The 17,167-nt window shown below is 38.3% G+C and overlaps 1 protein-coding gene across 1 annotated transcript in view; it reads left to right on the top strand.

The window, feature by feature from the left end:
• Positions 1 to 17,167, top strand: part of LOC137260632 (uncharacterized) — a 59,746-nt gene that overhangs the window by 16,731 nt on the left and 25,848 nt on the right. Inside the window, exons 2-3 of the mRNA XM_067798230.1 lie at positions 16,070 to 16,410; positions 16,941 to 17,069. Coding sequence (XP_067654331.1) covers positions 16,132 to 16,410; positions 16,941 to 17,069 — 408 coding nt within the window. The 5' untranslated portion in view covers positions 16,070 to 16,131. The remainder of the gene's footprint in view (positions 1 to 16,069; positions 16,411 to 16,940; positions 17,070 to 17,167) is intronic.

Raw genomic sequence — 17,167 nt, forward strand, 5'->3', positions numbered from 1 at the left:
GTCAAATTGTATGTCAGGGGGTCAACCATTCCTGTTTAACTACTTGCAAATAATTTTATATCCTTATTTGTTATCTTTTGACATTAAAAGAGTTACAAAACTGTTTCTATTCAGATTTTTATTCAAAACAGACCACTCTCACTCTCATGGCTGGTTGTAAAGTGTAGGTTTGGAAACAATCACCAGTGTTTTTAGTTTGGTCAGGATTTGTTTTTTGTGTAACTCCACACTCACCGGTATTCCAATGAACTATAAATATAACTCTCGTAAGATACATATAAGAGATGTGATATGCTGTAGCCAAGGTAATTGAGTATTGTCAGTATCTATTATCTACCTATGTATCCAATAACTACACAGAATATCAGTGATCTACCTAGTATATATCTCCAATTGTGTCACTGATTGTCATAAAGCTATGTACAGTCAGTTAAAGAGCTGTTGTCAGTGGTATGCAGATTTCGGTATAATCAGTCGTCTATTTCGTCGACCTCAGGTGACTATTCATTTTGATGTTGTGATAGTTCCGGTTGAGTCGCTTGTCTCTATCACTGCCAGTGGGGACTATTGCAGGCATGCTGGGAGACGGGACATTAACAAACTATTTGTTGACATACATACGTACTGACTGGCAACAGTCCAGTATGTGTCAGTTGTTTAGATAAATCGGTGGATGAATTTGGCCCAGTTGTTCAAACTGTGACTTGTGGCCGTTCAGGGGTCAAGCTGTGACCTGATTATGATTCTTGATGTGTCAACATTGTACTGTGTTTACTTATTTTGGAAAACAGATGGATGTTTTATGACAAGCCACAAGCGTCACTATAATGTTTTCTTACCTGTGTTACTCGACTCAGGGGTAATTTTCAAGTATATATCATCAGTAACATTTCGAAAAAGCCCTTGTTATATGTCATAATTTATTACTGGATATTGGTCTAGACTTTGGATTGAGTGTCTGCCCAGAGAGTTGAGGGTCTATGGTTGGATCTGCTGTTTACTGAATCTGCTGTTGGTTGGAAATGTGAGCATGTCCATGACGTAGGATGTTTTTTTTTGTACCAATATCATCTACACTTTCATAAATAGTTCTGTTCAAAGACACATTTAATCAAGTAGGATTGTTGCTGCATTCTAGTTTTTTTCTACTCATTAGAGGTAGCCCCAAAATGTTTAGATTAGATGGCCAAAATATGACACTTCAGTGTCCTGTGATACACAGGTATTGTGATGTATTGATACCTGGGTAGTTGACTGTAACTGACACTGATTGACACATGAAAATCATTTTTCTTATGGCAATTAAGTGTTGCTCAGTTTGCAAGATTGTAGCCATCAACAAAGGGGAAATATGAAAGGGAAAAAATCAGGTCAGCATATGCATTGTTTTGTTAATCGATTTTACAACGAAATATCTTTGTGATTTGTTTTACGAATTTAGCTCACAATATATATAATAGCATAACTTGTGTTATTTCTTTACAGAAAATATCAGAGAAACACAGAAAACACTGGAATTCCTATATTTGAAATGTTTTGTCTTTGTTTAAATGAAGTCTTTCAAGATGAAGTATGTCCTGTGGTCCCTATAGGTCTCAGATCAAACCTTGCCTTCTATGTTCACAAGATTTTTCAGCAGTTTGTATGGTTGTCATTCATGTCAGCATGGATTGTCACAGCTTCTGTACGTCTTGCAATAACTGCTGCCTTTGTGAGTGTTTTGGTTGAGAGATCACCGACTACTGTTACAATCCATAATATCAGGCTGTAAACAGGTGCTTGCCTCACTGCTGCATTGTATGAGGAACTGCGTGAATAGACATGGTATGAATCTGCCTGGACGCAAAGAGCTGCTGTAAGTTCAACGTTTGTGAGAAGACTGTGTTGCTGTTTAGGCTTTCACATGAGTTGAGATCTCTAGAGTGTATTTTTTGTTTGTGGGAACTAAGTTCCCTTGTCCAAATATGAAGAGGAGAGTCTGTATTTCCCAGTGCTGTTATGCTCTCATTGGTTCAAGGAAACAGAACTGCTTGCTAAATGATAAGGTCATGTTATTAACGAGAGAACAGCCGAATTGTCTATTGATGATTATTTCATCTCAAGGGATTTGGGGACATAAATACTCCGTGGTTTCTTATCTTATCTCACACACAAATGTCGCTTTCTGAGTACTCTTCTGTTATTTTCAGTGTACCCACTTAAAGGTACATTTTCTAAGTACCCTGCGAAGAATGCCAAATTAATTTGGTACTTCAAGGTAATAATTCTTAATCTTGCATAACATTGAATCATGTATGATGTACAGAAATTACCAATGTTTTGCGAATGCAGATAGATGGAAGGGTGATAACTCTAAATCTGTCATCTGCAAAATCTAGTGATGGCTACGGAAAAGTTTTGTAACCATGGTTCAACCAATTCAAAATTAAAATTGAGGTGGTAAGGAAAAATATGTTGTTTATGGTCCCTCGAGGCCGATGGGTTGATGTACCCCTCACGACCAGTGAACAACTTGTAATGTTACATCACATTTTTCTTGGTGGATAGACAAAAGAGAAAACAACAAGTATTGATTAAAATAGAACATCAAAGTTTTCCTAAATATAGAAAATGTCTCATAAGTAGATATATGAAGAAAAGAGCTTGATAGCCATTTTGAGGTTAACAATCCCTCCCAAAATTCAAAATTCATCTACACACAATAGGTAAGAAGAAAACCTATTGACAGGACAGTTGGCAACTGACTTGACTCATCACAGTTTTTTTTTCTTGTTCCGGCTGACTGACCAACCAAAGATCCAACAATTAAGTAAAAACATTCTTCAATGATGACCCAGGATACAAAATGATCTCACAGCTGGTTTTTGAACTTCCAAACTCCTCTGCATGGCATCTTCACAGTGCTGTTTGTAATTACATAGCAGAGGAAAAGTCTTCACTGTGTGGATTCTCTTGAAAGTCAAGTACACATTTTTCAGTGTCATTTTGTAAACAGGTGGCTCAAGTGACTCAGCAGTGTGTGTATTCAGCATTCAAAGTACAGATTTACGATTCAGGTACAGTGTGTAGATAAAATCACACCACTACTTGACTTCAGTGGTTAATAATCAGTTTATGTTCTCTGAGGATTCTGAAGTAGTAAGAATTTTAAGCAATTCTTAGCAAACATAATTCAGAAATGCAAGTCATAATGTTCAACATGTTTCACATTCAAGTCATAATGCTCATAGGTGGATTCAAAGGGGGATGCAGGGATGCACACCCCTGCATTTGTCATGAATTTGTTTAAATGACCAATGAAGCTTAGGTGGAAATGAAGTGTGCATCCCCCTTCTTTTCTCAATTGCGTGCACCCCAAAAAGCGTTCTCAAAAAGCAGTATCTGCCCCTGATGCTGAATATGGTTCACATGCAGGTTTTCTGTCAGGCACACGATTCATGGTGTTGGTGTACTGTGGTAAATTAGAAAGCTATTGTTGAACAAGTGTTGTTATGAAATATGCAGGAAAGGCTTGATTACAGGTATAAGATTCTCCCTACAAAAGACATGACGTGTGACTGGTTCTTGTTGACAGATGGTATTGGTGAATCTATGAAATATTGACAAGTGTTTTTTTTCAAGAAAGACACCAAACAGAAGCATATCATGTTATAGATAAGTGGAAACCTCAGAATATAGTCTGTTTGATATGGGATTTGTCTGTTTAGGGTTATAATTTAGTTATGAATGAGTGAAACATTTTGGGGGCCAAACAGGTTTCAAGCTTGTCCATAAAATGTGTTATCTAATCAAGAACAGAGTTCACTCCCTTGATCCTAGACTTCTGCCTTGCAAGAGGATGCAACTCTGCAATGCCATTTGCACACTGGATTGCTTTGGTGATCATAGGCCCCTGTCGTTTTTTTTATGAATTTCCTATTAAATTGCTACTTGGCCAAAGCCGGAGGACCAGAAGTTATGTTCTTGTTTTTCAAATAATTCTGTTTGAATGGGAAAAGCAAAAAACTGATGATAACAGCTAGGTGTTTGATCCTAAACTTTTGTTGATGAGACAAGACTGGTAGTAGCTTTTGATCCCAAGACTGTTTCACTACCATTTATCAATGAGACAATTACCATGATGAAATTGAATTTTAGTTTACCTGCAGGATTTTGAAAAAAAAATTAAGAAATATATATATGAATATTTTAGAATGCTGAAAAGACATGATGTCAAGTGGTGTCACAACAAACTAAGATTAGTAATGATTAGGGCCTAGATTTTCAAAGCTCTCTTAGCGCTAAGATAGTTGTAAGTGTCATACATTAACATTAACTGACGACTATCTCAGCTTTAAGAGGCTTTGAAAATCTAAGCATAGGTCAGGTGTGTTATGGTATTTGTTTGTTTTAGGAATGATCCATATTAGCCAAATGTTTACAAATGTTATCCCCTGAGTCTTTTCATCGATCTATGCACCACAGCATATAGCACACACACCAGCCATTGCGATCATCCAGATGGCATTTGTGAAAAAACCTGATTGGCTTGCATGCTTTGATTAAATCTTAATGTGAGTAATTGGGACGAAACAATGATTGATTTTTCTCTGGTTGTCTGTGTGATGAGGGGTATGTGCACTCTCCTGCAGGTGGGGGTCACACAATACCATTAGGGCCGTGTAGGATTTGCTGTATACACAAGTCTCAGCTAACAGGTCAGTTCCTTCATGTGGTCTATGTAATGTATTTTGGTTTAAAGATATATTTAGTGTGTGGTTCTGATTAAAATATTTATGAGTGTGATTCTTCTTAATTTTTGCTGGATGTGAAACAGAGATGTTTTTCTTTTCTTTTTAACAGCTGGAGAAAATTTTGATATTGCCTCTGAAGCAGGACTGAACTCTGAAATTGTGTTATAAGTAATACAAAAGTTGTATCCATTAAAACCCGATATCGTCATGTTTTAAAATTTTTGTTCAGTTTTATAAAATTCCAAAGCAAAATATGTAAACTATTTAGGGCCGGTGTGTGTTTCTTGGTAGTGCTGTATCACTGCCAGGAATGTTGTTTTTGTAGATTTGGCTGGATAGAAATTTGAAGTGACTACTACACCATACCTGTAGTCATTGGTCCTCAACTTTAATGGCTGAGAAAGTGTCTGCATAACGAATGCCAAGTCTGTGACTCAATGCCTTGGTCCTTTAACCATTATCAGTAGTCCAGTGGATAAAGTGTCTGCTCTGAGGATAGACGGTGGCTATTGTAGTCAATTGTAAGCAACTCCAGCTTCTAGTCAAGGGAGGCAACTTGTGCCCAGATAGCTGACATTGTTTTAGCAAGGTCGCAATGTGTTAATGGATCATCAGTTACCACATCATCTTTGAGAACTGTGTTTGGATCTGTGTGGAATCTGTATACATTTTAGACAGACTTGGATTAGCCTCCACCTCCAGCTATCACCAGCAACGTAAATGATAGTATAGAATGTCTCAGGCAGCAATGAATACCTCAAGTTGTCCTTATAGTGAGGTTTCTCGGGGTGCCCTGTCTCATTCGTGGAGAGAATGTTCCAATCCCTGCTCTGCATGTTTCAAGAAATATAGTCATGGTGCTTCCAGGGAAGTACACCACCTTATGCACAACTTGGTTTTCCTACAAAATGATTCTTCTTTCTCTATTTTTTGACCATTTAATCCTACAGTGATTTTGTGCACACCACTATCACTGAGATCACTCACCTGACCCTCACACCGGAAGACATTAAAAGAATCAATGCCTGGCATTATGGGGATAAAACAAGGGCTTTTTGGCTTGGGGTCTGGAATTGGGGTTAGTATCAGGGGATCAGTACCATAAAACTGGCATCAGTAATAACCAGTACAAACCATCAGTCCAAACCAGTACAAGCCATCAGTCCAATCCATACAAGCCATCAGTCCAAACCAGTGCAAGCTGTCAGTCCAATCCATACAAGCCATCAGTCCAAACCAGTGCAAGCTGTCAGTCCAATCCATACAAGCCATCAGTCCAAACCAGTGCAGGCTGTCAGTCCAGACTGTATAAGCAATCACACACTTTCATGCACATCGGTATAGACGTACTGACAGTGGTTGCTCTGCATTCTGAAACCTGTCTGACAAGTTTCTCAGAAGCAGCGATTCGTCGCTCGTGTTGTCAATCACTTCTTTATCTGGCCAGGTTCATTTGTGTACAGAACCATCAACTTGTTCTGTACTGTTCTGTAATATGTTGCAGAAACTGTGTCATGGAATAAGAAGCTTTATTACCAGCTGTGATATTTGGAGTATTCACTGATGATATAAGCTGTGAAAAAAATATCATCTGTCCCTTGTGGCACTGCTGGATGACACCAGCACTTGTTTTGTATGTGTCGCTATATATGTACACCTGACCTTTCATAGTGACAGACATAGATACTGAAGTGTTTGTTCTGTCATACAGCCAGGAGTCAACAACACACCTGTGGTATTTTCTCATATTGATTGACAGACACAACTCTTTCAGCAGCATCCTTGTCTGACCTTGACCTCAGTGCACAATCCTTGAGGAGAACCATTATGGCATCATGTAAAACTGGAAAGTATGTCCTTATGTCAGTAATGGATGTATTTTAAGGAATGAAGTCTCACATTCACAGATTAGGTCTTTCACTTTTGAAATACAATTTTCACTTTCTTAAAACTGCTGATGTTGGTGAGGTGTTTCTTGGGTTGAATGCCTCCCAGCGGCAGATGATTCAAGTGAGGTGGTGCACACTTCTCCAAACTCAAAAGGATGAAAGAATCTGCCACTTCTTTCATATTGGGCGGTGGGGTAGCCTAATGGTAAAAGCATTTGCTCAAGGTTTCACATCCAAGTCCAAAGATGGGTACAATATGTGAACTCCATTTCTAGTGTCCACCCCCTACCCCACTACTCCGACCCCACACCTTTTCATGATCTATAAACTCACTCTGTCAAAATATTATCTTAACTTCTTTTGAGGTGCATATTTTGGGTTAAATCTTTGAAGGGCATTTAGAAGTGGAAAGCATAAGAAAAGCCAGATTATGCTTGTCAACTTCTTTATTGTGGATAGCACATCGTTTCGGAGTGTTTGTTTGCTCCTTCATCAGGAATGATTCACTTGATGAAGGAGCAAGCATACATTCCAAAACATGGTGTGAATGATTCACCTGATGAAGGAACGAGCATACACTCCAAAACATTGTGTGAATTATTCACCTGATGAAGGAGCAAGCATACACTCTGAAACATTGTGTGAATGATTCACCAGATGAAGGAGCGAGCATACACTCCGGAACATTGTGTGAATGATTCACCTGATGAAGGAGCGAGCATACACTCCGAAACATTGTGTGAATGATTCACCAGATGAAGGAGCGAGCATACACTCCGAAACATTGTGTGAATGATTCACTGATGAAGGAGTGAACATATACTCCAAAACATTGTGTGAATGATTCACCTGATGAAGGAGTGAACATATACTCCAAAACATTGTGTGAATGATTCACCTGATGAAGGAGTGAGCAAACACTCGGAAATGAAAGAAGTTAACATCCATAAATCTGGCTTTTCTAATGCATATTTCGGGAACAAGGTGTGACACAAAGACATACATATGAAATACTTCCAAGCCCTTGTGTTGAAAGGTGGAGGACAAGGGGAATCCCCGTAAATTCCAAGATGCAAAGCGATCACCTAAACCAGTCCTTGCACACTCAAGCAAGTCAAAACGAGACCCAGTTTAATCCCTTCTCCAAGTGACTGCTAATGACCACAAGGAGAATGTCCCAGTCTGGTCATTTCTCTCTGGCCTATTGTTATACTTCCCCCACTCAACTAGTAGCCATGTAATCTTGTCTTTTGTTCAGACGGCACATCCAGTGATGTTGGCCAGATAAATAGTTAATGCTAGTGGCTGACCTTTTGACTGTCTTATTTTCTGGTAATGGAGATTTTTTGTTAACAAGTCTTGACTGGTTAGAGATACTGCTGGGTTGATGGGAGGGGGTATTTTATTCCCGATGTTCACATGGCACGCTCAGGTTTGATAATGGGTAAGTTGAAAACTGATACTCAGGTTAAATGTGTGAGGGACTTTCTCAAAACTTAGCTGGATGGTTTTCAATGCTGTAGTATATGCATACTCATCATCATTATTGCAAACATAAGTGATCAGCTATTTTGAAAATTTTGCCTGAAGAACTTCCAAGAGTGCAGTTCAGTTATGTTTGGAGGAATACATCTTTTTTACCCACATACGTTCATTGTCATGCATTGCTCCTGCATGGAGTCTAAACTGCGCGTTGGATTCAAGTGTGTGTTTTGGGGACTTCCTCTTGTTCTGTAGTTGTTTTCATAGTCAGCCATTTTCTCAGTTTCATCAAAACATTGAGCCAGTAAAACATGGATGTAAACAAAACGTTTTACAACTGTTAATCACATTGTCAACATACGCGGGCCTATCAACACTTTTGGATGTATGTTGATGTATCACGTCCAGCATACACAGGTGATCCTTTAGTAATGACACTGAGTATATCACAGGTGGGAGAGTGAGTGAGTTGGTTTAGCCTGACAGTTGATGAGTGTTTCAGTCACTGTGAGATGACCTGACAATGTATTGTGAATGTTCCCTGAGCCCGGAATGAAGTCAAGAAATCAGGAAAATCTGAATCAGGAATTTACTTCCAGTATCAACAGGTTTGAGTTATTACTTGGACTGAAAATAATTCTATGGTTGATACATAATCCCTTGTGCATAATGATGTTTATTTGTATTACCTTCTCATGTTTAATGTATAGGCAGATCCAGAGTGTGTGTGTGTATGTGTGCGTTCGTGCACGCAGGGGTAGGCGTTACCCTTTTGTCCTGAAAGTTTATTGAATGACAATTGAAACTCTTCTCTAAATGAAGAGTACACCCCTTTCTTAAAAAGCTGTATCTACTCCTAGAATGTACATGTAGAAAGGAAATGAATTCTGGCTCAGAGTATCGGCTTGGTAGTTATTGAAAGGCAAGTTTATACCTATGGTGCTCTGGTGGCTGTTGAAATGCTGTCTTATTCAACATCTTCCAGGGCACCCAGTTATCACCCCCCAGGGATTAAGTACTGCTGGCATGTGACCTATATTTACAAATTGGGAAGTATTAAGGAGAAGCATAAGGCATTGTGTATCCCATAAGCTGCAGTTTAACACCTCTGTGTGAGAGGTTCAGTGTTTCACACCTCCAAGGCCACCTCTCTCGAAATACCTGTTTTCTGACACTGAAATAGTTTCAGTATAAATCAATATACGGTGGGTTAAATTAGCCAGCAACTCCCCTGTAGCTTTTGATGACATGTAATATGTATATTAAGAAACTATATTAGATAGTTAATAAATTGACTGACACAGAATCACATTTATTGTGATGAAGCTGAAGTATGATGTGACTGGAATTATTTAGGCTTTTGGGTTTGAGTGGGTGGGTGGGTGTATGAGTGAGTGAGTGAGAAAGTGGATGAGAGAGTGGGTGAGTGAGTGAGTGAGTGAGTGAACGAGCATGATTTTATGTGGCTTTTAGGAGATAAACATTATGTATTGGCCATTTTCTGGGTGTTATTGAGTATAATTGAAGCCTGGGAATATTTCATTTGAAACCTCCGGGTGATGCCGTTGGTTCCAAATGTATTCCCAACACATGATGTTTATCGACATTGTAAACGAAAAGGTAAACCAGAGGGTTTTACTGTCTGCACTCGTTTAAATTGAGTGTGAGTACAGCAGTGAAGTGTCATCGGCTGGCCGTTTGACCTGGTTCCCATGGCAGCATCTTGAGTAGCTGTGATGTTATTTTAACTTTTCGTCAGAATAGAATTTGAATGACGTCACCACTGTTTATGACACAACAAAACAACTGTTTGCGATGTTCAACATGTCATTACACAGCGAACTGTCTTGCAGTTGCCGGGAATCAAATACCATATGATCATGTTTTTCAACCAATCAGATGACAGAACACAGTGACTTTTGGTTCACAATTTGCAATATTCCAGCAATATCAGAGTGAGGCTTCACACATTGCACTTGTGGGAATCAAACTTGTGTCCATGGCATGATGAGTGGACACTTTAACCATTAGGCTACCCTACTGCCCTGAGAGTAGTGTATATACAACAGAAGTACGAGATCACTTTTGACAAAACCTCTGTAAAGCTTTATTTGATAAATATTTTGATAAATAAAGCTTTACAGAGGTTTTTGTCACAGGTGATCTCATACTGCTATTGCTTATACTACTCCTGAGGGAGAGATTGTGAATGGTGACACAGTTTTTTTTGTTATTTTTATACTGTCACCATATAATGCTAATTTTTCAGTTTCGTGCCATTGATCTTGAAAGGTTAGGTTGATGCTGCTGATTAAATGCTTCACTCAGCAATATTCCAGCAATGTGACAGCAATCTGTAAATAACCCAGTCTCAGAACAGACAGAACAGTGAAAACATGAGCAACGATCTTTGCAGATGGAATTAATTTTTATGAACATTACACAGCTGTTTTAAGAGCATCCAGTTTTAAAACCAAAAAATGCACTAATTACACACTTGTACCCAGACCATGTGACTTTTTAAGTGTAAATTAAAAGTTTAGATGTGTGAATTTAGATGTATTTTGATCATGCTGTACTATTGTTTTATCATGTCCATGTCAGTTTGGTTTGACTGTAGGTTTGACCAGAGTGTCAACAAGACTTAGCCATGAGGCAGATGTCTGACCTAGTAATATCACTGATCACACAATACATCCTGGTACAGTGAGGCGGTCTGGGTAAGCAATAAACATCAACATTCACTATAACACTGACTTGATAAATAACAACATTATTTTGTTGTTTATAATGTTTCTACCAGCTTATTAACTTCGCCTGACAGAGACATGCAAGTATGTACGACCTAGATCTATCTTACCCATGCATAGTCTTATCTTCCTTGACTGTCTGGGTCTGGGTTTAACAAAGCTTCAAACTTCACTTTTATTGTCTTGAGGTATTACAACTGGAGATTAAAGGTGATTGAGAAATTTAAGGGGAACATTTCAAATGCTCATGCCTCTGAATTTTAGAAACAGAGTGAAAAAATAGTATTTTTTCCCAATTTGTCTTCTTAGAAACTCTTTGTGTGGATTATCCAATGTAAATCCCTGTATATAAACTGTAGTCACTAAGAGGTGTTTTATGAACATTTCATGACATTATTTCTCAGTTACATGGCACTATCGAAAGTTTATCTAGACCTGATTAGACACCATGATTTTAGCTCCAAGTTGCAGCAAAAACATTCTGATAAGTTCTTATAAATAAAATAACAAAAATAATTAATGTTATGGCTTTATTGCTAAGACCTGATGATTGTCCCACTGAAGCGCGTGAGGTAATTTAATGCATTAAATAATATGTTATTGCATTGTTTAAATAAAACTAGGCAAATTTGTATCTGTCTTAAAGAAAAATCCAATTCTGAACAAAATTAATATTTCAAAATATTTTTGCATTTTCTCTGCAAGGGGATCTTGATTTTTGGCTAAATACTTGTGTTTTACCACTAGCAAATATGTCATGACCTTTCTTAGGTCGATCAGTGGTCTCCAGCTTCTTATCTTACCATATTTTCTCAGCAGTTATTGAAACGAGTGATCCTAGTGATGTTTGGGTGCAGGACGTTAGACTCACGTTAGTTGATAAGGTAATAATTAGTAGTTCAAATGATAATTTCTAAAAAACATAAATATTCCTCTAATTTGTCCATGTGCAGTCCACTTATCTGCAAGTGTCTTTTTATAGGAGAGAACTACTATACATAAAGACCATGGGCATGGCATTAAATGTCGGTACAGCCTTGGAGCAAGGCTAGACATGTACCTGTGTGACTGCTGATAACACACTCCAAGGGGTCTCATTACAATATCTATATCACAGTATACTCAGTCAACTACCACCAGGCATGTCTCCTACCTTTCACTGAATTTAAAAAATAAGTTGGAGGTTTGAAGATAATTTATCTTAAAAGAATCAGATATGGAATATCGCCATGAAAATATTGGTTCATGAGTATGAAGTTTTAAACTGTGTTGGTATTTCATGACTTGATTATTGGATTTAATTGGATGATTGAAAATAATGGTTGTCAAGGATGGAATGTGGAATGTTCTTGCATGTCAGTGTGTCCTGAGACAATGAATTGTTGCTCACAACATCCATCACTCGATTGTCTGGTCTCATTAAGTGGCTGAAATGTTGCCAAGTGGCCTTAGCCAATCAGCAAGTGAGGCACATGAACGAACACAGATAAGGGACAGCATGTGAATGTATTGGCTAGGAAAGTAAGTGTTTGTTTTGTAAATGATGGAGTCAGCATTAAAACGATAATTTATGGCTTGAACAGTGTTCTAAATCAATCATTACAGTCATCGTTATAATCATATTGTTCAAAATTTTATGTCGACCATCTCCTCAAATATTATAGCATGGGTTACTGAAGTTTCCTAAGTATGGCATGATTGAAGTAAAATTACAAATTCTGCTTTCCCAGCCTGATTTTGAACTTGCCCTATTTTATCAGAAAACTGAAACTTTAATTTTAAATTTGATTTTGATTTTTATAACAAAAGCTACATTCACTGAAGCAACAGCTAAGTGGAGATCATCTCGGAAAGAGATGGAATGACATGTTCTTCATCTGTTGTTTACGAAACATTGTGCATCAAGTTTCAAAGTTAGTACTGATGAGTTTCACACTTGCCCAAAGGCTTCTAACTTATACTTTCCTTCCTGCTTGGCACTAAAATTATTCTCACGGTTTAGTTAAGTTGGATCTACTTATTGAACCCTGCAGAGAAAACATAAAGGTCACTCTGCTGATCACAAAGACAGATCAGTAAAGACAGGTGTATTCAGATCATTGTTCATGATCACAACTACTTGTGAAGAGCAGGGTACAAATTGGAAAATAGCAATCCATGCTTGTCCGTGTTGAAAAACTGGGGTTAGATTTGGTCATATGAAATGATATGTTTGTCTCCCATGAAGATCTGGATTAACATTTGTCTTCCGCAATCCATTCTTGTAGCAATGAAGACCTAGGGTAGAATTAATCCACATTAGACAAGTGTCTTATCGAGAATCAGTCAGTATTAAGATAACCATGAACGGTTTGCCTGCACCAGCCCCCAAAACAACAGTACCACATGCATATCCAGCTTGCCGTGCTATAGCTGTGGAGTCATCTGCGATGGAATTGTGTCACAATTCTATGCAGTTCTGGCATTGTCATTTACCAATACATAAGAGATACATAAAAGACATCACAAATCTCTCTACAGATGAAACTAGTTACCTGTACTTTTTATGTTCATGAAACTGAATATTAGCTTTTGCAATTAAAAATGAGGTGATTTTGCAAATCTTTTTATGTCAAGTATATCAACACATCGTTTTTGACATATTAACTAGTGATGACATCTGTGTGACATTATCAGTGTGAGGACATTCATTGTCCCATTGCAGGAATCCTTTGTCATCATAAATCACATTTCTGTTAGTAATTGACCTCGTCTGCAAAGATATGTTGACAGGCCAGATCAAGATGGAAGAACAGAAATCACCTGACCTACTTTACTGAGATGTAGTTTTTTATCTGAACACAAGCTGATTTAATGTCCTTTAAGGCTGCCATCAGCTTGGATAAATATTGGTAAGGAAAGCAGTAAAATCTCTTGAGGCTTTTTTTTTCCTCAACGAGTTGTGGAGGTTTGGTTGTGTTGATTACAATCTGGATGTTTAATTGTTTGTGTCAAGTAGTATTTAGTACGCATTATGTAGGTTTAAATTACTGTCAGACAAAATGCACGGGAAAGGTCTCCAGTGCAAATGTGGTGATTTCTCATAAGTGTATTTTAATGTTCCGTTTATGAACCAAGCTGACTTCTCAGCCCCAATTTCAGCTCACATTAGTACCATGGAGCTTATGTTGTGTTTTTCATATGGAAATCTGTGTATTTCCGCTGAGGATCTCACTTAAACATTCAAACTGTCATAATTTCCTTCCATAATATGAGTGGTTGAGAGGTACGAGGTGATGCAGTTTTAATGTTTTTGTTCTGTGTCAGGATTCACGAGTCATTGTCATGGCTGAAAGTGTATAGTTCAGAAAGAACAGTTTCCATATAGGAGTGAAGGGGTTGTTTGGTTTTACAGAAGTGTATACTGGCCAAAATCAGAAAAGAGAAACTTACCCATGTGGGTCTTTCTTGATCTGATCAGACTCTCGTACTGCTGAATTAAATACGTTTGACTGCATTGAGTAAGAAATGAGCATTCACAGTAACAAATATTTCACGATGCACAATACCACTTGCTATCAGATGAACAGGAACAACTGCATACGGTTACTATTTTGGGTTGCGGAATAAGGACTTATTCCCCATTTAGGGTACTGGGTATATTTACTTTGGACTTTGTTTATGGTATGTGTCTGAGTGCAGAAACCTACGTGGAGTACACATCTGTAGTACCTGTAATGACAGCGACCCCTTCAGCATTTGTAGCCCAGTTGACAAGAAGTGGATTGTCATGTTCCCTGGCTAGCTGACCAGCCAATTCACAATCTCTGATAAAGTTTTCAAATCCACTAACCAACTGACTGACAAATTAGGTCTTGTTCCAGGTTAAGTCAACACCTTTCGTGTTGAGGACAAAGGGACATTACTCTAAGTAGCATGTAGACATGCTGTCCTTGTTTGCACTTCGTGTACCTGGAGCAGGTTCTAGTGTCTTGTCCTGATCAATACTGTCTGGCTGGTAGTGGGGCAGGTGTAGTTCTAGAGGTAGATCATTTATTGAGGAGGGGTGAATAAGGTTCACACATTCCTGTGCCTGGATAGTTGTGAATCAAGTTGGGTAGTGTTTGTGGACTGGCATCCAGTGACAGTAACGGACTGACTGGTAGGTTTCCCTTTTAGATTTACTGTGATAGTTGTCATATGAAGAGAATCAGTAAAGTCTGTGTAGTGTTTTTGTTGGCATAGCTGTATAAGTAGGAGTGGAAATATCTCATTTCCCTATGTCCCAGTGCAGTGTTTTTTTCTGTCAAGCAAGTAAATTTGTATATCATGCAGTGCCTGTGTCTAGTTGACTTTCCAATGTTGATTATCTTGTTTATTTAATACATAAACAAGAAAATCAGATGGTATAGTGGAAATATTATAAGGGCAAGTGATTTTATTTGTGCCACTGTACCTGAGTACCGTAGGTTTTATTTCCACCCCTGAATAAGCTCACCTGTAGGTAATCTGTTTGTTTGTATTTTAGCACCACACTGAGCATTATATCCAGCAACATTGAAGGGAGATAATCAATTCATAAAAAATGTAATATTTAATCAAATCTAAGCCTGTGATACATGTTTATGAAAATTTTGTGTTTGTGCATGAATGAATTACTTAAGACTTACCACATGTTTGTATTTGATTAATTTTATTACTGCATAAACAAACATTATTTTATGGGCCCTAATGAAGCATTTCATCCTTTCATCACAAAAAGAAAATACAAAAAAGCTGAAAAAGAAAAAAACAGCATGAATTATTCATGTGACAAAGCGTGATATACAAAAGTGCCAGATGACTGGACTCATATGCTTCTGTCTGGATGGTTTAAGAGACTATGTATATTATACAATATTGATTTTTAATGTTTCTCACAGTGAGATGACTTTATGGATAGCACTATGCAATATGTACTTCTTAAACTATACTAGTTCAAGGCAAAGCTATAATTTATTTTTTGCACCGTTCCATGTTTTTCACAGCAGAGGACACTGGAAATTGCCTCCACACACTGTACCCATAGGGGTAGTCAAACCTAGGTTGTATGCTCTCTTGATGTCATTAAATCCATATTAATCAAGACATTTTAACAAGAACAGAATTTGAAGGTTGTAGGTCAGGGTTGTCACATTATAAACAGAGATACTTGTGGTATGTCATCAGCCGCTTACAGTCCAGTCAACTTTTGCAGCGCATTGTGACGAGAGTTCCGCCACCACTACATGAGGATGAAGAGCCAGAGGGGTAATCTACATGATGCCAGAGTCTTCAGAGTTGCAGAACAACCAAAACTGTCCCATGGCGCCATCGGTTCGTCTGCCATCACCAACACGAACCATCATACAGGGCGGTAGCTCTGGGAGAGACAATGGGTCGGGAAGCATTGTTGGTCAGTTGTCATCATCGTCTTACTCCAATTTGGCAGCAGCTCAGAGGAGGAACCGCCTCAACTCAGCAAAGTATTATGACATCGCATCCACCATTCTTGCAGGAGGACCTGACTTTGATGAACTGTTTCTTGCTGCTGCCAGGGTAGGTCTAGTAGCCAAGTGAATTAATTTTGTGGTCTTGATACAAACGTATTGGAATTGTTGTCATCATCTTCAAATCAGAAAGGTCTGGACCCATGAAGCTAGCTCGTTGGACCATGCTCCCAAATTCAATCCTGACTTTGATGAACTGTTTCTGGCTGCTGCCAGGGTAGGTCTAGTAGCCAAGTGAATTAATTTTGTGGTCTTGATACAAACATGAATTGGCATTGTTGTCATCATCTTCAAATGAGAAATGTCGGAACCATGAAGTTAGCTTGTTGGACCATGCTCCCAAATTCAATCGAAATACTTTTTTGGTTACTGTACAGGGAAACACTTGACCAATGTTTTTCAAATGGTTGGATTTTGCTTTTCACTCTGGTTGCCATGGCAGCTGTATCTAGTTTTAATGTCCTGTATGCTTCTCATAAGGATGTGTGGATCTGTCACTGATTCCATGTAGGTAGGTCTCTGGCACAGGTGTATGTCAGACAGGTATATGTCATCTGGTATATGTCATCTGTATTCCAGGATGGGGAGTATGACAAGATCGAACACTTCCTCCAGGGAAGGAGTGATGTCATCATCAGCATCGATGCCAAGGACAAGCGGACTGGAAATACACCTCTCATTTGGGCAGCCAAGAAGGGGCACACCAAGGTCTGTAACAATTATTGTCATTGTAACATGCAGAGAAATATTTAATATTATTATGATAGGATATTTATATAGCAAACATATTCATTCAACTTATACAT

Source organism: Haliotis asinina, chromosome 14 (assembly GCF_037392515.1).
Source record: "Haliotis asinina isolate JCU_RB_2024 chromosome 14, JCU_Hal_asi_v2, whole genome shotgun sequence".
In the NCBI taxonomy this organism is placed as follows: Eukaryota; Metazoa; Mollusca; class Gastropoda; order Lepetellida; family Haliotidae; genus Haliotis; species Haliotis asinina.